Here is a 23,226-nt window from a genome sequence, read left to right as displayed (position 1 = left end):
CCAGCACCCATTACCCAGATGTTACCATGTACTTGCTCCCAGTACCCACTTGGCACTCAGTATTTGCACCTAAGACCCACATGACACCCTATAACCCCCATAATCAACACCCACATGGCATAGTACTCACACAGCACAAAGTTCCAAAGCCATTATATGCACCTAGTACTCATCCATGGCCAGCACTCAAATAGCACCCAGTACCCACCCGTGGTCTGAACCCATATGAGACTCAGTGCTCTCCCATGGCACACACCCAGACCACACATACTCCCTGCTCACTCATGTCCAACACTCACATGGCTCCCTGTACCAATTAGCACTCACATGGCACCCACTATTGTTTATCGCCTTCTGCTACTCATTCAGCACCCAATACAGCATAGCATCCACTGCAAATAAACACCCAATACAAACTGGACCTTGGTACTCAAAGCAGCTTGACACGTACTGTACTTTGGCACATCGGCACCCACTGCAACTTAGCACAAACTGGACCTTTGCGTCTTACCACCCACTGCATCTGTGCACCCACTGCACCTTGGCACTTATTATTTATTTATTTATTGTATTTATAAAGCGCCAACATATTACGCAGCGCTGAACATTAATTTAGGTTACAGACAATATTTAGGGGTGACATACAGCAATATGACAATACAGGAATACAAGAAAACCAGATCACACACCATAGTATGAGTACCAGGTAATGCTTAGTCAGTCACTGGATGGAGCATGGAGATTAGGCAAGTTAGGTTCACTCAGATGCATAGCATGGGATCACAGTAATGAAGGTGCAAGATCAGGTAGGACACAAAAGGAGGAGGACCCTGCCCAAAGGCTTACAATCTAGAGGGAGAGGTAAGGACACGAATGGTAGGGGACTAGAGTTCAGCTGTAGGTTTAGAGCACTTGTGAGGGGTAGTAGGCCAGAGTGAAAAGGTGAGTTTTGAGGGCTTTCTTGAAGATGTTGAAGGAGGGGGCTGCCCTAATGGGTGGAGGTAGGGAGTTCCATAGTGTTGGAGCAGCTCTTGAGAAGTCCTGGAGGCGTGCATGGGACTGGGTGATGCGGGGGGCGGTTAGGCACTTACTGCAGTTTTGCATCTACTAATGCTTAGCAACCACTGCATATTGGCAACCACTGCTTCTTTGACTGAAAAGAAGCTTGGGTGCTGATCTAGAGGGACAGAGGTCCCAGTAATGAAAGGTGAATCCATGCCTACATCAGGCTCCACTGTGCCCACTCTGATAGTGCACACCTATGACTGCTGATTTGAGGGTGGTGGCACCAAAGAAGTTGGTTGGAAGAAGACACAAAGTCTGCCTGATACTTCTATAAAGAGAGGGGTGTGTGTGTGTGTGTGTGTGTGTGTGTGTGTGCGTGCGTGCGTGCGTGCGCGCGTGTGCGTGCGTGTGCGTGTGCGTGTGTGAAGACTGCCTAGTGCTTTCTAGAGAAGGGGTATTACATACACAATTTAGCACGATTTATCGATTAGGGCCCATTTTTTCAAATTTGAGCACCCCCCCTTGAGAATCCTCTGCACGGCCCTGGTCAGGGGGTATATGTGCCCAGTATAGGAGAGAGGCCAAGGGGGGAGGACAGCGAGACACGAAGCTGGCAGCTTGATCTGTTACATTGCCACCGGCTTATTTGTCATTTAATTAACTCACTTTTTTAATATACATATTGTTACGTCAACTAGTAATACAATTAGCACCACCTGCGGCGGTTACAATCACAGTTTTGTTACGTGAAGCAAGTATGATTGAAATTAGCAACAACAGCGCCACCTGCCAGATGCGCCCGGCTAACGGATAAGTACCGAAAAATGTTTTTTAAACTGTCATTTTTCTGAGTTTAAAAAACATTTTTCTTTTTATTTTTAAAATCAAAAAATTATTTTTTTTACTTATACCCACTATTCTCCTTAAAGAGAATCTGTACTCTAATATTCTTACACTAAAAAGCATACCATTCTATTCCTTATTTTCTCCTGTGCCCCTGTGTGCTGTTTCTGCCACTCTCTGCTGCAATCCTGGCTTGTAATTAACAGTTTTAGGCAGTGTTTACAAACAAACTAACCAGCTTGTGATAGGCTCACATAAACAGAGTGTGTGAGTCATACAGAGTGTGCAGGGGGCCTGCAGAGGGTGTGTATCGCTTCTATCCAATCACAAGCAGCCCTGCACATTCCACATATTCAAGCCTTAGCCTGACAGACACGACAGAGGAAAGGAGATAAGATTTATTACAGAGACAGTGCAATTAGGAAAGGCTACAGTAAGCCAGAGCACATTAGAACAGGCATAGGAACTTATAGGATAGAAGAACTAAGGCTGAAAAATTTGTTACAGAGTCTCTTTAAAGTGAACCTTAACCACTTGAGGACCCTGGGCTTTAACCCCCTTAAGGACCAGGCACTTTTTTTCCATTCAGACCACTGCAGCTTTCACGGTTTATTGCTCGCTCATACAACCTACCACCTAAATGAATTTTGGCTCCTTTTCTTGTCACTAATAAAGCTTTCTTTTGGTGCTATTTGATTGCTGCTGCGATTTTTACTTTTTATTATATTCATCAAAAAAGACATGAATTTTGGCAAAAAAATGATTTTTTTAACTTTCTGTGCTGACATTTTTCAAATAAAGTAACATTTCTGTATACATGCAGCACGAAAAATGTGGACAAACATGTTTTTGATGAAAAAAAACCCATTCAGCCTATATTTATTGGTTTGGGTAAAAGTTATAGCATTTACAAACTATGGTGCAAAAAGTGAATTTTCCCATTTTCAAGCATCTATGACTTTTCTGTCCCCCTGTCATGTTTCATGAGGGGCTAGAATTCCAGGATAGTATAAATACCCCCCAAATGACCCCATTTTGGAAAGAAGACATCCCAAAGTATTCACCGAGAGGCATAGTGAGTTCATAGAAGATATTATTTTTTGTCACAAGTAAGCTGAAAATGACACTTTGTGACAAAAAAAAAAAAAAAAAAAAGTTTCCATTTCTTCTAACTTGCGACAAAAAAAAATGAAATCTGCCACGGACTCACCATGCCACTCTCTCAATACCTTGAAGTGTCTACTTTCCAAAATGGGATCATTTGTGGGGTGTGTTTACTGTCCTGGCATTTTGGGGGTGCCTAATTGTAAGCACCCCTGTAAAGCCTAAAGGTGCTCATTGGACTTTGGACCCCTTAGCGCAGTTAGGCTGCAAAAAAGTGCCACACATGTGGTATTGCCGTACTCAGGAGAAGTAGTACAATGTGTTTTGAGGTGTATTTTTACACATACCCATGCTGGGTGGGAGAAATATCTCTGTAAATGACAATTTTTTTATTTTTTTTTACACACAATTGTCCATTTACAGAGAGATTTCTCCCACCCAGCATGGGTATATGTAAAAATACACCCCAAAACACATTGTACTACTTCTCCCGAGTACGGCGATACCACATGTGTGGCACTTTTTTGCACCCTAACTGTGCTAAGGGGCCCAAAGTCCAATAAGTACCTTTAGGATTTCACAGGTCATTTTGCGGAATTTGATTTCCAGACTACTCCTCACGGTTTAGGGCCCCTAAAATGCCAGGGCAGTATAGGAACCCTGCAAATGACCCCATTTTAGAAAGAAGACACCCCAAGGTATTCCGTTAGGAGTATGGTGAGTTCATAGAAGATTTTATTTTTTGTCACAAGTTAGCGGAAATTGATTTGCATTGTTTTTTTTTCACAAAGTGTCACTTTCCGCTAACTTGTGACAAAAAATAAAATCTTCTATGAACTCACCATAGTCCTAACAGAATACCTTGGGGTGTCTTCTTTCTAAAATGGGGTCATTTGTGCAAAATGACCTGTGAAATCCTAAAGGTACTCATTGGACTTTGGGCCCCTTAGCGCACTTAGGGTGTAAAAAAGTGCCACACATGTGGTACCGCCGTACTCAGGAGAAGTAGTATAATGTGTTTTGTGGTGTATTTTTACACATACCCATGCTGGGTGGGAGAAATATCTCTGTAAATGACAATCTTTTGATTTTTTTTACACACAATTGTCCATTTACAGAGAGATTTCTCCCACCCAGCATGGGTATGTGTAAAAATACACCCCAAAACACATTATACTACCTCTCCTGAGTACGGCGATACCACATGTGTGACACTTTTTTGCAGCCTAGGTGCGCTAAGGGGCCCAACGTCCTATTCACAGGTCATTTTGAGGCATTTGTTTTGTAGACTACTCCTCACGGTTTAGGGCCCCTAAAATGCCAGGGTAGTATAGGAACCCCACAAGTGACCCCATTTTAGAAAGAAGACACCCCAAGGTATTCCGTTAGGAGTATGGTGAGTTCCTAGAAGATTTTATTTTTTGTCACAAGTTAGTGAAAAATGACACTTTGTAAAAAAAACAATAAAAATCACTTTCTGCTAACTTGTGACAAAAAATAAAATCTTCTATGAACTCGTCATACACCTAACAGAATACCTTGGGGTGTCTTTTTTTCTAAAATGGGGTCACTTGTGGGGTTCCTATACCGCCCTGGCATTTTACGGGCCCAAAACCGTAAGTAGTCTGGAAACCAAATGTCTCAAAATGACTGTTCAGGGGTATAAGCATCTGAAAATTTTGATGACAGGTGGTCTATGAGGGGGCGAATTTTGTGGAACCGGTCATAAGCAGGGTGGCCTTTTAGATGACAGGTTGTATTGGGCCTGATCTGATGGATAGGAGTGCTAGGGGGTGACAGGAGGTGATTGATGGGTGTCGCAGGGGGTGGTTAGAGGGGAAAATAGATGCAATCAATGCACTGGGGAGGTGATCGGAAGGGGGTCTGAGGGGGATCTGAGGGTTTGGCCGAGTGATCAGGAGCCTACACGGGGCAAATTAGGGCCTGATCTGATGGGTAGGTGTGCTAGGGGGTGACAGGAGGTGATTGATGGGTGTCTCAAGGTGTGATTAGAGGGGGGAATAGATGCAAGCAATGCACTGGCGAGGTGATCAGGGCTGGGGTCTGAGGGCGTTTTGAGGGTATGGGCGGGTGACTGAGTGCCCTAGGGGCAGATAGGGGTCTAATCTGATGGGTAGCAGTGACAGGGGGTGATTGATGGTTAATTAGTGGGTGTTTGGAGGAGCCCACAGATGTAAACACTGCACTTGGGAGGTGATCTGATGTCGGATCTGCGGGTGATCTATTGGTGTGGGTGGGTGATCAAATTGCCCGCAAGGGGCAGGTTAGGGGCTGATTGATGGGTGGCAGTGACAGGTGGTGATTGATAGGTGATTGACAGGTGATCAGTGGGTTATTACAAGGAAGGACAGATGTAAATAATGCCCTGGCGAATTGATAAGAGGGGGTCTGAGGGCAATCTGAGCGTGTAGGCTGGTGATTGGGTGCCCGCAAGGGGCAGATTAGGGTCTGATCTGATGGGTAACAGTGACAGGTGGTGATAGGGGGTGATTGATGGGTGATTGATGGGTAATTAGTGGGTGTTTAGAGGAGAGAATAGATGTAAACACTGCGCTTGGGTGGTGATCTGATGTCGGATCTGCGGGCGATCTATTGGTGTGGGTGGGTGATAAGATTGCCCGCAAGGGGCAGGTTAGGGGCTGATTGATGGGTGGCAGTGACAGGGGGTGATTGATGGGTGGCAGTGACAGGGGGTGATTGATGGGTGATTGACAGGTGATTGACAGGTGATCAGTGGGTTATTACAGGGAAGGACAGATGTAAGTAATGCCCTGGCGAATTGATAAGGGGGGGTCTGAGGGCAATCTGAGCGTGTAGGCTGGTGATTGGGTGCCCGCAAGGGGCAGATTAGGGTCTGATCTGATGGGTAACAGTGACAGGTGGTGATAGGGGGTGATTGATGGGTGATTGATGGGTAATTAGTGGGTGTTTAGAGGAGAGAATAGATGTAAACACTGCGCTTGGGTGGTGATCTGATGTCGGATCTGCGGGCGATCTATTGGTGTGGGTGGGTGATCAGATTGCCCGCAAGGGGCAGGTTAGGGCTGATTGATGGGTGGCAGTGACAGGGGGTTATTGATGGGTGGCAGTGACAGGGGGTGATTGATGGGTGATTGACAGGTGATTGACAGGTGATCAGTGGGTTATTAAAGGGAAGGACAGATGTAAATAATGCCCTGGCGAATTGATAAGGGGGGGTCTGAGGGCAATCTGAGCGTGTAGGCTGGTGATTGGGTGCCCGCAAGGGGCAGATTAGGGTCTGATCTGATGGGTAACAGTGACAGGTGGTGATAGGGGGTGATTGATGGGTGATTGATGGGTAATTAGTGGGTGTTTAGAGGAAAGAATAGATGAAAACACTGCGCTTGGGTGGTGATCTGATGTCAATTCTGCGGGCGATCTATTGGTGTGGGTGGGTGATCAGATTGCCCGCAAGGGGCAGGTTAGGGGCTGATTGATGGCTGGCAGTGACAGGGGGTGATTGATGGGTGATTGACAGGTGATTGACAGGTGATTGACAGGTGATCAGGGGGGATAGATGCATACAGTACATGGGGGGGTCGGGGGGGGGGTCTGGGGAGAATCTGAGGGGTGGGGGGGGGTGATCAGGAGGGAGCAGGGGGCAGGGGGGGATAAAAAAAATAGCGTTGACAGATAGTGACAGGAAGTGATTGATGGGTGATTAGGGGGGTGATTGGGTGTAAACATGGGCCAGGGGGTTGGGCAGGGGGGGTCTGAGGGGTGCTGTGGGCGATCAGGGGGCAGGGGGAGGGGAAATCAGTGTGCTTGGTGCAGACTAGGGTGGCTGCAGCCTGCCCTGGTGGTCCCTCGGACACTGGGACCACCAGGGTAGGAGGCAGCCTGTATAATACACTTTGTAAACATTACAAAGTGTATTATACACTTTGTATGCGGCGATCGTCGGGTTAACATCCCGCCGGCGCTTCCGTATGGCCAGCGGGATGTTGCGGCGGGTGAGCGGAGCCAGGCGGCGGCGGAGAATCGCGTCACAAATGACGCGATCGCTCCGCCCATGCCCTTACAAGGACCGCCGCCTCTGTGGGTGAGCTGGTCCTTGCGGGCTCCACTTCCCGGCCGCCGCTGTGCGTTAGGCGGTCGGGAAGTGGTTAAAGGGATACTGTAGGGGGGTCGGGGGAAAATGAGCTGAACTTACCCGGGGCTTCAAATGTTCCGCCAGCGGGTTCCGCTGGCGGCCTGACGGCGAAACCGGAAGTGGCCGCCAGCGGGACCCGGAGCATCAGAGCGACTCGTCGTGGGCACCGATCAGCTGCAGGGGGCTGAGGTAAGCCCCAGGTGAGTAAAACTCAATTTATTTTTTACACTTAAGGTTCACTTTAACATATGTAGCAATTTTGGTACAATAGCATGTATTGGGCTTTTGCTATTCAACCACAAAGTCGGCACGAAATTACACTTAAATTCATGCGTAATTACAAATGCTTATACAAGGTCAATTCATTTAATAATTATTAATTATGTATAGGCGTAATTGCACAAATTCACACAAAATGTCCCGTAATTGTAATTAGCTGATTACGATCATCACAATGTTTACAATGCTGTTTAACTTGTTTAATTTTGTATGAGTACCTCTTACCCTTGAGTCCTGCTTGCCACTTTTATGTGCCAAACCAAATTCTGGACATGACCCAGTCATGGTGTGCATGAAGAAAGTGCCCCAGGAAAAAAGGGCCCAGGTTGGGTAACGAAATGGCGTCGGTGGATAACAAAATCTTAATAACGATAAACATTGTTGACGAACTTGGTTAACGATAAATACCATTTTAAAAGCAGACGGAAAATAATAATAAAAATATATTACCGTTAAAAATTGTTACTTTATTCAACAATACAGCTTAACCCAACCCTACTCTACTACTACTACTACACAGAACCCTCCCCTGGTGGTGCCTAAAACTAACCACTTCCCTAGTGGTGCCTAACCCTAACCACCTACCCGATGGTGCCTAACCCTAATCACCACCTACCCGGTGGTGCCTAACCCTCCCCTCCCAGTGGTGCCTAACCCTAACCACCACCCTGGAGGTGCCTAACCCTAACCACCCCCCTGGAGGTGCCTAACCCTAACCACCCCCCTGGAGGTGCCTAACCCTATCCAAACCCCCGGTGATTCCTAACCACTCCCCCTGCAGAAACACCCTTTTAGAAATGATAATATGTTTGATAATGTAAAATCTGTACATACAAACAAAATAATATGAAAAAAATATAACATTGCAAGCTTCTAAAGCGATAACATACTGCAAAAAATTTTAATGCTCTAATGTTGTTAACGATATTTATTGGGTGCCCTTTTTTCTGCTTTTTTGCTGTATTAACGATAATTGCATTAGAGTCAATGGCAGCGCCCTTTTCGTCCACTAGCCGCCGCCGCCCTTTTTTCCTGCTACCTAGTGTTGGGCGAACAGTGTTCGCCACTGTTCGGGTTCTGCAGAACATCACCCTGTTCGGGTGATGTTCGAGTTCGGCCGAACACCTCATGGATTCGGCCTTTTTAGTTCAGGTTCGCCCGAACAGCTCAATGCCAAGCCGAACAGGCCGAACAGGGCCCCTGTTCGGCCGAACAGGGCCCTGTTCGGCCGAATACTGCCCCCCTATGGGGTCGCAGGCATAGGGGGGGAGCATGCCCCGATCGCGGGGGGGGTCGGAAATTCCCCCCACCCCCTCCGCTAGCGCTCCCCCCTCTGCCCGCTTCCCCATACAAAAATTTTCCGTAAAGTTCAATAGTACCTTCAGTGGCTGGCCTGGCTGGCACTGTGGTGTGAGTGAGGAGGAGGAGGAGTCCGAGTAGGACGCGTTGAGGCCGGGCAGCGGGCGGTTCAGCGGTAGTACCCTTGTGGTACTTCCGCCCTTTCTCTGACCTTACGTCCTCTACGTGATGACGCATACGAGGGTACGCGTGACGCGTACCCTCGTATGCAGAGGACGTGAGGTCAGAGAAAGGGCGGAAGTACCACAAGGGTACTACCGCTGAACCGCCCGCTGCCCGGCCTCAACGCGTCCTACTCGGACTCCTCCTCCCTCACACCACAGTGCCAGCCAGGCCAGCCACTGAAGGTACTATTGAACTTTACGGAAATTTTTTGTATGGGGAAGCGGGCAGAGGTGGGAGTGCTAGCGGAGGGGGTGGGGGGAATTTCCGACCCCCCCCTGCGACCGGGGCATGCTCCCCCCTTATGCCTGCGACCCCATAGGGCCCCCAAAAGCGGGATGTTCGGGGAGTTCGGGGTTCGGGCCGAACATGCCGAACATCTGGCCCATGTTCGGCGAACGGACCCGAACCCGAACATCCAGGTGTTCGCCCAACACTACTGCTACCTAGTCGTGCTTGGAGAATAAACTAATTCTGATTGTAGAGGCCTCCCTTATATCACCTCTATACCTTTTCACTTTGTTCCATGCCTCCCCACAAGCCTCCTGTATCTCCTGTATCATTAAGCCAGCCCAGTCATGCTTCACTAGTAGTCAGGCCATCACTGCACTTGCACAACTTGGAGCTCAAGGGCACACGTAGTTTGGCATACAGCAGACAGAAATCTTTGGTTCTGGATTACCATGAACTATCTGGGAACTTGGTCCTCCCTAAGTAATTAATGTGGACAGTATTTGTCCCCCTCACTAGTAATCATGATGGCCCAGGTAATCAGCCATTATCTGCCCCCCCCCCCCACCCCCTCCCCTGGTAATCAGTGCTGCTAGTATTTGCCCCCTTCCACCTTGGTAACCAATGCAGTTATTATCTGCCCCCCCCCCCCATGTAATCAGTGTAGCTAGTATCCCCCAATGCTTAACTCCCCTCTCCTTGGTAATTAGTGTAATAATAATAATAATAATCCGAACATTTGTATAGCGCTTTTCTCCTTTCGGACTCAAAGCGCTCAAGAGCTGCAGCCACTGGGACGCGCTCAGGAGGCCACCATGCAGTGTTAGGGAGTCTTGCCTTGAACTCCTTTCTGAATAGGTACTTAACCTAGCCAGGATTTGAACCCTGGTCTCCCATGTCAAAGGCAGAGCCCTTAACCAGTACACTATCCAGCCACCTTCAGTGCAGCCAGCATACTTCAACCCCCACCCTCCACAAGGAGGCCCGCCTCTCTCTCCCCCCTATGTAAGTATCAGAGGACTCAGTGCTGGAATAGTTACGTCGTTTCCGCTGCTACCACACTGCATGCACTTGCATAGGGAGAGACAGAGCCCCTCCTCCCTTTCCATGGCTAGAAGTCAGAGATTTAGATCTGACTCTGACACAAGTTAACTCCTATACCTTTCTTCAGTAAGTCAGATCTACATTTCTTGACTTACAATAAATAAAAAGAAAACATGGCAAGTTATAAATAGGATTGGAATTGTATGTACACATTTATCACATCATGGGGTATAGTCACTAAACTGAGAAGAATAATATGCATAAAATCTTACTGCATGGTAAGTAGAGCAGTATGCAATACATTACATGCAATTCAACAACCATTACGCATTACAGTAATACTTACTGCAGTTTATAGAATCTACCCCCATGTCAAGTGGCACTTCAGAGTCCCTTTAAGGATTCTGCTAAATTGTTCCTGTTAATATTGGGAGTTCATGTTAAAGGACAACTATCAATAACTTAGTGTTCTAAAATTACAATGTACAAATAATGTATAAGAAGCTGTGTAAGCATTTTCCTACTTTTCATGTTAAATATCAAGGCCAAGAGATGTACTTCATTGTGTGTAAGTTTTAGCTGCATTGGAAGGATTTATTGGCGAAGAGCGCGGCTGGGCACATCCACAGTTAAAATGCCAACTTTAAAACCAAACTATTAAAAATTGCAGGTACATCAATGGCAAAGACCACTTGGAGAGAGAGAGGCACAAGCAGGCAAGAGATGGACAGCTGTTTCGCACTCTCAAGTGGGGTGCTTCATCAAGACACTGATGACACTTGGTGTCCTGATGAAGCACCCCACTTGAGGGTGCAAAACAGCTGCGGTCTTCTCTTCATATATGCATTGTTGGACTATTGTTGGGTTTAGAGCACTCCATTGAGCCTCATAAGCAGATCCTGTGCACCTATTTCTACAGTTACTGGATATTATTAGCAAAGGGTATGTGCTTCATTAGAAATGTCATAATACAGCCAGTGCTGGTCTCTGCATCTCTCAGAAGAGTAAAGTATTTTAGACAGCAAAGAACTTTAGCGTGAAAATCCTGCCTTGGTAACAGGTTTCACACACAATTAGCAGAGCATGTTTACTTATGCTGCAGGTAAGAGATATATTTCCTTCTACAAGCTACTCAGACAGCGATGCCTGAAAGCCCAGGCATCTCAGCTCACTCAGAGAGACAAAACAAGCAACTGTAGTTTAAAGGAGGTTGTAACATCCAAAAATTAAAAAAATGCCTAAAAATAGTTAGTGCTCAAATATATGTAAACCCCTATTTTCTAAAATAGGTCTCTATATGTCCCTCAATTTTTATTTTACTTGCTGTATCTATGTTCCTTTGCTGAACTATGCAGTGCCAACAGAATTGTCGGAAGTCTTTTTTTGCTTAGCTACAGTAGCAAGCGTATCTCAAAATGTAAATAATAGAAACCTCCCATTTCAGATAAGATAATGGCACTATGACCAGAAAATAATTGAATTCCTCCTCCATTTGAAGAGTTTACACAGTGACATAAGCCTGTTATCTAGGGCGTATATCAAAAAAGGGCGCCTGGAAAAAAGGGCGCGGGGTGTAGCCGAAATTAGAAGTTTGAATGCAAAACCGTATTTTTCGTTTAAGAGGTTATAAACGATAATTTAGTGCTAAATACGTAAAATAAACGGAAATGAAATGGCAAAATACCGTCTATAACAGTAAACGAATTCTGAAATGAAACGTCAAATAGCGTCTATAGAAAAAACGATATTTACACTTGTATTAAGCATAGTACTAGAATGGTAGGTTTTACAGGTATTTTACTACAATTATACCTAACTTTAGGGTCACAGATATCTCTCCTTATCCCTATCCCTCACACCTAGACCCCCCTTTGTGTAAATACACATAATGTAATATATTGTATATATTACATATATTGTACTATAACTATACCTAACCTTACTCTCATACAGAGCCCTCCCTGTACCTATCCCTAACCCCTAGACCCCCCTGGTGGTGCCTAAACCTAAGACCCCCCTGGTGGTGCCTAAACCTAAGACCCCCCTGTTGGTGCCTAAACCTAAGACCCCCCTGTTGGTGCCTAAACCTAAGACCCCCCTGTTGGTGCCTAAACCTAAGACCCCCCTGTTGGTGCCTAAACCTAAGACCCCCCTGTTGGTGCCTAAACCTAAGACCCCCCTGTTGGTGCCTAAACCTAAGACTCCCCTGTTGGTGCCTAAACCTAAGACTCCCCTGTTGGTGCCTAAACCTAAGACCCCCCTGTTGGTGCCTAAACCTAAGACCCCCCTGTTGGTGCCTAAACCTAAGACCCCCCTGTTGGTGCCTAAACCTAAGACCCCCCTGTTGGTGCCTAAACCTAAGACCCCCCTGTTGGTGCCTAAACCTAAGACCCCCCTGTTGGTGCCTAAACCTAAGACTCCCCTTCTGGTGCCTAAACCTAAGACCCCCCTGGTGGTGCCTAAAACTAACCACCACCCTGGTCCTAACCCTCCCTGTACCTATCCCTAACCCCTAGACCCCCTAGTAATGCCTAAACCTAACCATCCCCACTGCACAAAACACACTAAACACATATAAACAATAATATATTTAATCCTTAAAATACTTCACTCCAAATAACATGAATAAAATAATTTATATATTTGTAATAGAATAACTAGCCTTAAAATCACGTAGAAATCTTAAAATAACAGTAATTTGTAATAGAATAACTAGCCTTAAAATCACGTAGAAATCTTAAAATAACAGTAATATTTAAAGCGATATTTTAGTAACTATAATCAACGCATTAGAAGTGTAAAAACAAAGTTAATACCATAAGCGATGTATTTCTAATACAATCAGCTTTAGAAACGTTATTTAAGCATTATACATATGAAAACGAATTTTAAATGATAAAAGAAGTGTAAACGAAATTTTAGTTGTTATAGTTTTATAAGCGCATTTTTAAAACGAAAAAAACTAGTTAAAACCCATATAAGCGAAATTTACAAACGAAAAAATAAGTATAATACAAAGTCTAAACTAACTTGTAAACGATATTTGTTATAAACTTTATCCTGTAAACGAAAACCTTTGTTAACACGATCCCTGTAACCGCTATTTCTCGTGCGCCCTTTTTTCCTGTCGGGCGCCGAATAGCCGATATTTTGCATTGCAGTCTATGGCGGCGCCCTTTTTGTCCACTATCCCTGTGCGCCCTTTTTTACTAGTTCCTTATCTAGGTGATGTTTGCTGTGGGGTACATTAATCCGTAAAAAAAGCAGTAAAAAAATGTTTTAAAGGGCAGAAGTGATGTCACAGAGAGACAGTAAAAACCAGCATAAATATTGTTTTCTTTTTTTCATATCGAATTTCTCTTAAATCTGAGTGTGAACACTAAAAACAACAGGATAGATAAGCTAAATAAATAAACAAAGGCCCTTGCCGCCTGTGTACTTGCTGCAAGCGACACAACCAGCAGCACAGCAAGCTGTGCATCTTGTGTCGCTAGCAGCAAGGACACAGGTGGCAAGAGCTGCCCTGCAGGCCAGGTGCACTGACAAAGGCTCTTGCTCCCTTTGTACTTGCTACAAGCGACACAACCAGCAACACAGCAACCTGTGCAACCTGTGTCGCTAGCAGCATGGACACAGGTGGCAAGAGCTGCCCTGCAGGCCAGGTGCACTGACAAAGGCTCTTGCTCCCTTTGTACTTGCTACAAGTGACGCAACCAGCAACACAGCAACCTGTGCCACCTGTGTCGCTAGCAACAAGGACACAGGTGGCAAGAGCTGCCCTGCAGGCCAGGTGCACTGACAAAGGCTCTTGCTCCCTTTGTACTTGCTACAAGCGACACAACCAGCAACACAGCAACCTGTGCCACCTGTGTCGCTAGCAGCAAGGACACAGGTGGCAAGAGCTGCCCTGCAGGCCAGGTGCACTGATAAAGGCTCTTGACACCTGTGTACTTGCTGTAAGCGACAGAACCAGCAGCACAGCAACCTGTGCCTCTTGTGTCGCTAGCAGCTGCCCTGCAGACCAGGTGCACTGACAAAGGTCCTTACCACCTGTGTAGGCAGGGAAAGATTTACAGCAGTACTTAGAAACACCTAAACAAGCTATTCCCATTCCAGTAAAAAAAAAAACATAATTGATAGTTGTCCTTTAAATATGTGTGTCACCATTACAACAGCACTCCCTTACACTGGTAATGTATGTATATTATCATTTGCGGTATTTGTCATTTTCTAGAAGGACAATGACAAGGACCATTGCATTCGGTTTGCTTTGGGAAATGGTCTCAGAGCAGATGTCTGGAGAGATTTCACACAACGTTTTGGCAAAATAGAATTCTATGAACTTTATGGAGCAACAGAGGGCAATGCTTTCTTCTGTAATTACAGCCAAAAAGAAGGTGCAATTGGCAGACACAACATGTTTATGAAGGTAAGGCATTATTTGTCCTGCATTTCAAATATTACTACACTGATAAGCTATTCATCTGCAACTGATTATCAAAGTGGAAAACATTTTTCAGCTTGCTTACTTTGCTTTTATGTGCATAGACAAATGCACCCATTCCAAACACTGCCAGACAGAGCATGTTGAATAGTTGTGACACAGCCTAGGTTAGAGCAGGAAGAACAGCAAGGGTTTCTGCTCTAGGCAGCCAATTACTCCTGAAGGAAGATAGGAGTTTGTTGGCAGTGGGTCCTCCAGAATGCAGTTACCATGGTTGCAAATGAATGCAAGTTTAGATCACACTGAGTGTTGGAAACGCAGAACTGGCTGCAATTTGATTATTGGCTGCAATAGAAACTGGCTGAAATAGAAATTTCAATAGTCAAAACACATGTAAGCCTGACAAAAATGTTTATGGCTAGTAAACTTTGGCTAGTTGCCAACAATAAAACTTTATTGCAAGATTGGTCCTTTTTCAATTCCCTTCTGGGTATTTTCTTGCTTGCTGGTGGCTTAAAGAGAACCTTCCTTTCCTTTTAAACAAAACTAGTTTCCTGGCACCATGTTGATCTCTTTGGCTGAAACAAGCATGCAGCCAGGGATGCTCATCCGGATTCCGGATACCCGAACTACCCAGATAATCCAAACTTTTTCTGCTATCTGAACTCAGATCCGGATTCCGATTATCTGTGCAAATCCGAATAGCACTATCCGAGTTAACTCGGATATCTATCTGAAATCCAGAATCCAGTTAGATACTTAGTTTGGATATCCGAATCCGGATACTGTAACCATGGGGTGTGTGTGGGAAGTGTAAGCTGAATTATGAAATATGTCATATTTGGTGGATGGGAAATGCCCCACCCAGGAGGGTAACTGCCCCTGTCCAGCCCCTGGGCTGAAACTGAGACCCCACCCAAAAATGTGGTTCATTCAAAAGAACTTGCCATGGGCTCCTCCCTTAGTCCTCCGAATTCCATCTTCATGGGAGCATGCTGCTGCTCTGAGGATGAGCAGCAGCCATTTTTGTTTCAACTTTGCTCTGGAAACAAAGAAACTTCACGTGTTTTTTCCAGAAAGGACATATTTTCACCTGACCTTGAGTATAGGTATTTTTCTTCCCTTTTTATTTTCATACTGCGCTATTATTGTCTCTATAATTGTTGATTTTAATAATTTCCTGTATATATTAATTATTTATATTGCATTTATAATAAAATACTTCTAAAAAGTGATTTATTTGTTCAGCTACCCCTGCTATTCAGCCTCACAAACCAAATCCTAGCTTCTGGTGAGTCGCTACTACTGTTGATAGCTAGATAAAATAGAGTGTGTTTTATTTGCAGGTATTAGTATCAGTGTAGTTAGGCAGATGGGGTCTCCTACCCTTCTGTAGGAGTGGTGGCAGTTATACCCTGAAATAGTGTGTAATTTGTATTACTGTAACTCACAAGCTCCCTTCTAGTCTGTCTGCTGCCAAAATTCCAGCGGTTTCTGCGCACCGATTGCAACCACAGATCTGTGTGCTGAAACCGATTGGAATCCATTGTGGGGTCCGACCACTAGGGGGAGTGACAGTGTTTGGCAGCGCTTGGGATCTGTGTTGTGCTGAGCGTATCTCAGATAGCGCTATCAAATTAGCCCTGTTGAGAAACGAACTAATTTGTTGGTGTTGTAGCTGAACGCAATATATTTTTTATATATACAGAGAGACTGTGTAGCCCAGTACCCCTCCCCAAAAGTTTTATTTTATTTGGCGTGAAAATGTCTAGGAACTACAAGAACATGTGCCAAGCAGATCTGGAAAATTTTTGTGAAGCGAGGGGCATTGACATCCTCCGCAAGACAAAACAGGAAATGATAAGAGACTTGTTTCAATGGGATACCCAGCAACTGCAGGAGTGGGATGTGTCCACTAAGGAGGACACCAGCCCATCTGACTCAAGTCGAGTGGAACCAGAGACTGAAGATCCTATGCGTACAGAGGTTGAGCATCCTGAGGGCCCTGCTGCAACGACTATGCAGGAGACTGTCAGTATGGACCCTGGTTTCAGAGCTTCTCCAAGTACTTGCCTGGAACCGGCCAGTACTGGACTGTCCATTTGTGCTGACCCGGTAATGCAGCAGGCATTACAAAAGCTGATGGACACTGACCTGGAAAAGTACCTGCAGTACATGGCGGAGCAAAAGCAGGAAGAACGTCAAGCCGCTGCTGCAGAACGCCAAGCTGCTGCTACAGAACAGGAGCGCCAACGACAGCATGAACTGAACATAGACAAGGTGCACCAGGCCAGCCGGAGTTCATTGCCCAGCCTCCCTGCTGCAGGAGCCGCATCACCTGTAAGTGCAAAGTTTAAATTTGCTACTATTGAAAAAGACACTGATATTGACTTGTTTTTGCGATCTTTTGAAAAAGCATGCCGTCAGTATCGTCTGTCCCAAGACCAGTGGGCCAGACATCTGACACCTTTGCTGCACTACAAAGCGCTTGATGCTTTTGCGGAGTTACCTGTGGAAAAGGATAATGACTATAACGCTATAAAAGACGCTATTATTGCCAAATATCAGCTGACGCCAGAGGCTTATAGTAGACAGTTTAGGTCCTGACAGAAAAAGCCTACGGACTCTAATCCGGATGTGGTCAGCAGTTTATGCACCACATGCCGCCAGTGGACTCTAGGCCTCACCAAAGGGTCTTATGATGTCCTGGAGGACTTGATAGTGCTAGAACAGTTTCTGAACATTTGCCCTGCTGATGTACGACAGTTTGTGCTGGAACGGAAGCCCGAGTCAGCGACTGCTGCCGCAGACCTCGCTGAGACCTTTGTGACTACCCGGGTGCCTGACACACGCAGAACTGCACCATCTAGCTGGAGAGGAGGTCAGCCCAATACCCTGGCAGACCCTCCTGCCCCTGTGAGCCGTCCGCCACAGAGGCCACCCAGTGCAGCTGCGGCGCCCAGGCCTGCAGCACCTGAGGGGGTCACTCACCTGTCACTACTGCCGCAAGCCCGGACACATGAAATTCGACTGTCCTGAGCGAAGGCAGACACCACCAGCACCTGGATCACCTGTAGTACCTGTACCTCACCCGCGGCAGATGCAACCAACCAGTGAACCACAGCCTGGATCATCAGATCTTGTTTTGTTTGCCCACAGAAAGGAAATCTGCGACCGAACCAACCAGCAGCAGCCTGTTGAGTGAATGACCAGGTTGTCACTGGATTCAGAGACACCGTAGCAGACATCACCTTGGTTCACTCACACCTTGTTCCGAAGGAGAGCATCAGCTCCAACCGATCCCTTGCCCTTACTGGAGTGAAGGGCACCCTTTTACACATAGCCCAAGCGAGAGTGAAGCTCGACTGGGGGGTAGGGGTTTAAGAAAGGGTTGTTGGGGTTGTGGATGATCTCCCGGTCCCTGTGTTGTTGGGGACCGACCTGGGCAAGCTTGTGTCTTATTACGAACCTTCCGCAACCACCTTGACGCTCACGGAAAGAGACAGACTCTCCGCCCACCACCAGGTACTTGACACACTGGGGGAGCACCAGGGGGAGGTGGGCTGAATGTGCCCAGTTCAAGGGTACCGGGTTCAATAGTACCTGAGTCGAAGGTACCTGGGTTTAATGTACAAACTGTCTGTGATGAAAATGTTACTGTACCTGTCACTGTCATTAATGCATGTGTAAATGCTGTGAAGAATGTCAATTATTGTAATGCTAATGCTGTGCCTGTACTAGCAGCCACCCAGAGTGCTGCAAGGGTTGTGGACTCAGTGCCGGACTCTTCATTCAGTGCTGACCCCAGAAGTGAGAACTTTCAGCCGCTGACCTCATGTGACATGAGCCAGCTGGCTGAAACTGACAGTGCTGCATTCACAGCAGCGCTACAAAGTGACCCAAGCCTGGAGGCGCTCAGGCAGCAAGCCTGTGAGCCCCCGCAGATGGGGCTGCTTTCAAGGTGTACTGGGAAGGTGGAAGACTGTACAGTGAGTCTGTGCAGCCCACTTCAGGTAACCCACATGCAAATACCAAGTGGCTTGTGGTACCGAATGCATTCAGGGGCCATGGGCTGCACTCCGCACATGACAGCCCTCTGGCCAGGCACTTGGGGGTCCACAAGACACTTGCCTGTATTCAAAAACAGTTTTATTGGCCCAGGATGAACATGGATGTAGCAAGATACTGCAAGGCATGTGCCATCTGTCAGGAGCTGGGAAGGTCCAGGGATTCCCGTGGGGTTCCCTTAGGTCCACAGCCACTTAGCAGGAAGCCCTTGCGTGGGTTGGCTGTTGACCTACCTGACCTACTGCCTGTTGTCAGCAGTCCTGACAGACGCCACACCCGAATGCGGTGGTGCAAACACCCTGTCGAGAACGGTCCATGTTGGGTCAATCCTGAGGGTAAAGGACAGCGACCTGTCCAGATGAAATGAGCCGCAGGCTCCAATGAGTTATCCCGCCGTAACGGCAGCTCGAGATGCATCAGCCAGATTAGCAACAACACCACACATCTTGTGGATGCATGGCTGAGGCCTCTATGCCCGGGGGGAGATGTCATGGAAGAGCCGTGAGAAAAGAGAATACATTCGCAATCGGTTTGCTGCACCGATTGTTGTTGATGTACCAGATCAAAATATTATGTCTAGGTACAGCAGGGTGTGTGCCTGGGGTCTCTGGCTTTCATAGCTGCTAGAGGAACTCTTTCATGAAGTATGTTTGTTGACCAGTAAAGGCATGTTTGTTTAAATTAACTTGATCAAAAGAAGTTCCTTCATGGGCAGTGTCACCCAAGTGTGAACATGCCCTTTGATAAGGATACCATTTGGTGAGCCCCAGCAAAGCGAGCTTCCCACACAGCAGGGCTCAGACACAGTGGCGCCGAGTAGCCAGCATTAGGAATACATGGAGTTTATGATTTTTAGCTTGTTTAAGGAATACCGTGCCCAGGACAGTTATGGGAGTTATAGCATTGGATTCGTGGTGTTTTGCTGGACATTTTGATACCAGTTTTGAGGGGGTCAGGGATAAGCCATGACAAAGTATTAAACCTCTCAGGAACTACACATAATATGGAAATCAAGTATGATGTCATATGAACTATCCTATTCTGAGAAATATGAATCTGTGGTTGTAGGGTGTATACGGGAAGCGTAAGCTGAGTTATGGAATATGTCATATTTGGTGGATGGGAAATGTCCCACCCAGGAGGGTAACTGCCCCTGTCTAGCCCCTGGGCTGAACCTGAGACCCCACCCAAAAATGTGGGTCATTTAAAAGAACTTGCCAGGGACTCCTCCCTTAGTCCTCCAAATTCCATCTTCATGGGAGCATGCTGCTGCTCTGAGGATGAGCAGCAGCCATTTTTGTTTGAACTTTGCTCTGGAAACAAAGAAACTTCACGTGTTTTTCTCAGAAAGGACATATTTTCACCTGACCTTAAAGGGAAGGTCCAAGCAAAAAAAAAAAATGAGTTTAACTTACCTGGGGCTTCTACCAGCCCCATGTAGCCATCCTGTGCCCTTGTAGTCACTCACTGCTGCTCCAGTCCCCCGCTGGCAGCTTTCTGACCTCGGAGGTCAGGGCCACATTGCATACATTTTTACGCATTCCAGCTAGTGCAGGAACAAAAATGTACGCGTTGCACCACTAACGCGTAAAAATGTATGCGTTAATGTTTCTGCACTAGCGGGAATGTGTAAAAATGTACGCAATTCGGCCCTGACCTCCGAGGTCAGAAAGCTGCCAGCGGGGGACTGGAGCAGCAGTGAGTGACTACGAGGGCACAGGATGGCTGCATGGGGCTGGTAGAAGCCCCAGGTAAGTGAAACTCATTTTTTTTTTTGCTTGGACCTTCCCTTTAAGCATAGGTATTTTTCTTCCCTTTTTATTTTCATACTGCGCTATTATTGTCTCTATAATTGTTAATTTTAATGATTTTCTGTATACCGGTATATTAATTATTTATTTTGCATTTATAATAAAAGACTTCTAAAAAGTCATTTATTTGTTCAGCTACCCCTGCTATTCAGCCGCGCAAACCGAATCCTAGCTTCTGAAGAGTCGCTACTACTGTTGATAGCTAGATAAAATAGAGTGTGTTTAACCGTTTTATTTGCAGGCATTAGTATCAGTGTAGTTAGGCAGATTGGGTCTCCTACCCTTCTGTAGGAGTGGTGGCAGTTATACCCTGAAATAGTGTGTAATTTGTATTACTGTAACTCACAAGCTTCCTTCTAGTCTGTCTGCTGCCAAAATTACAGCGGTTTCTGCGCACCAATTGCGACCACAGATTGCATGGTCTGTGTGCTGAAACCAATTGGAATCCATTGTGCGGTCTGGCCACTAGGGGACGTGTGACAGTCTGCTGGCACTGGCAGCCAGGGGAGGGGCAGCAAGACCAAGAGGAGAGGGAGCAACATTGTGGCCACCGTCAGCAGTTCTGCCGCGTTAGTGTTCATTCTGCCGCTAGCCACTGGCCGTCCAGCTGTTAGGGGTAGTCACGCTGCAGAGGCATAGCAGCGTGTAGCGGCCATTTTCCAGCTGATGGTGGATGAGCAGACCACCACCAGCTCTTCAACTGAGACCTCCACCAGCACTCCTGTTTGCAGCAAGATGGCGCTGGCAGTGGTCAGACTCAGAGCACCAGAACCCCCTCTGCCACTCCTGCCGACACTGAGGCCTGTTCAGGCAGCCAGTCATCGGTTGCCTCATCTTCTCCCTCTACTGCTTCCCGTGGAAGGAAAAAACGCCGCCAGACCCTGCTGGGCAAGTCTTTCCCTGTTGTTGGCAAGAGGGGGACATGAAGTGGCTGGGAATCACTATGCCTGCCTTACCACCCTTTACCACCACCACAACCTCCTGGCTCCTCCTGATTGTTAACTATTACTAACTAAGCCGCCTGGTTCACAATTTGTTTACATCCGTGGTACCAACGCTACGTGCCATGGTACAATCTCCAGCATGCTCCTGGCACACGTTACACCTGCTGCTGCTGCATTGCCCTGCTCTTGCTGCCTGTGCTGTTCCCACCACCAGGGTGCCGCAGGCCACTGCTGCTGATACCACCTATATTTAACCCAAAACACAAATGCTGTGTAATTTTTTTTTTAGGTGTCTGGGCTGAAAACTGTGATGTCCCAGTTGTGCGGTTGGACTTTGGACACAATGTGGGCTGCACGACCGCTGACTGGAACCTAGTCCTGATGTTAATTTACAGCCATTTTTTTTGTATTTTAACTCCCCACATAATCAATTAGTGTTTCTCTTTAAAAAAACATGATGCTTCATGCATCATTTACTCTAAAAAAAAAGTTTTGGAAGCAATTTAAAGGCCACTTTCGGTTTTCTATCCGGATATCCGAATTAATTTGGATTTACCCGGATAATGGGTTCAGATATATCCGGATCTATTCGAATATCGGAACGGTTCTGATTCGGATATCTGATCGGATCCGGATTTCTAGCTATCTGGGTCCGAATCAATTCAGATTTAAAAAGAGGTATCCGAGCACCCCTGCATGCAGCTAATCTTGTCAGATTTTGTCAGAAACATCTAATCTGTGTGCTTGTTCACAGCCTGTGGCTAAAAAGTATTAGAAGCAGAAGATCAGCAGGACAGCCAGGCAACTGACATTGTGTAAAAAGGAAATAAATATGGCAACTTCTATATCCCTCTGAGTTGAAGTTTAAAAGGCATTGTAAGAATGTCATCTAGGTAGAGCAGGATTGCCGGAGATTGCTGGAGTCGGGCCAGGAGCGTTCTGCGCATGCACACGAAGGCACAATGATGTATCCTTTACATGTTTTGCAAGAAACCGCACACATGCACAGGTGAGGTAATTAGTGTCTCAGCGGAACTGATTAACTACCTCTGTGGATTTCTGCAAAACATGCACTGTTGGTGGGCCTTGAAGACAGGGTTGGGAACAAGGCTTTAGGGCACATTCACGCTTTTCTGAACACTTTGTGAGTGATTAGCGTTTTTTAGAAATCGCTCCCATTCACTTTCATTAAAATCGTAAAAATCGCAGCAATTTCGTGATCACGTACGCAAAAATTGTGGCGTTTTTTACTGCGATTTTAATGAAAGTGAATGGGATCGATTTTTAAAAAGCGCTAATCAATCAAAAAGCGCTCAGAAAAGTCAATCTGGCAGTGTTTGAAGGGGTAATAATTATTAATACATCTCATCTATTTTTGTCTGATTATCTAATGTTAACACATTTTGTTGTGAACGCAACCTTTCAGCTTGTCCTCCCCTATGAGGTTGTCAAATATGATAAGGAAACATTTGAACCACTTCGGGACAGCAAAGGACGCTGCATTAGAACAGCAACAGGTAAAATATTTCAAATGAATGTATTACCCTAATTATATTATAATTATACGCAATGTAGTAGAAGCAGGGATGTAAAGTGCTCAATGTAAGACCCTCACTTCAGGTACTTCAGGGAACAGCAATCAGCATGCTTTAATTAAAATTTTGTTTCTGAAGAAAATCAAAATCTCATTTTGTTTCAGGGATGCATTAGGCTATGTTGGTGGATCATACTTGTCTATGTACTCCCAGGGTCCGTTTCCACTAGCCGCCGTGCGTCCTGCGAAATGCACAGCAGCAC

The 23,226-nt window shown here is 46.2% G+C and overlaps 1 protein-coding gene across 3 annotated transcripts in view; it reads left to right on the top strand.

The window, feature by feature from the left end:
* Nucleotides 1–23,226, top strand: part of LOC137563315 (long-chain fatty acid transport protein 2-like) — a 147,074-nt gene that overhangs the window by 59,156 nt on the left and 64,692 nt on the right. For all 3 annotated transcript variants that reach the window (XM_068275612.1, XM_068275610.1, XM_068275611.1), the window contains exons 6-7: nucleotides 14,397–14,591; nucleotides 22,856–22,946. In XM_068275612.1, coding sequence (XP_068131713.1) covers nucleotides 14,397–14,591; nucleotides 22,856–22,946 — 286 coding nt within the window. The remainder of the gene's footprint in view (nucleotides 1–14,396; nucleotides 14,592–22,855; nucleotides 22,947–23,226) is intronic.

Source organism: Hyperolius riggenbachi, chromosome 3, assembly GCF_040937935.1.
Source record: "Hyperolius riggenbachi isolate aHypRig1 chromosome 3, aHypRig1.pri, whole genome shotgun sequence".
NCBI lineage: Eukaryota > Metazoa > Chordata > Amphibia > Anura > Hyperoliidae > Hyperolius > Hyperolius riggenbachi.
This window is presented reverse-complemented; position numbering and strand designations above follow the sequence as displayed.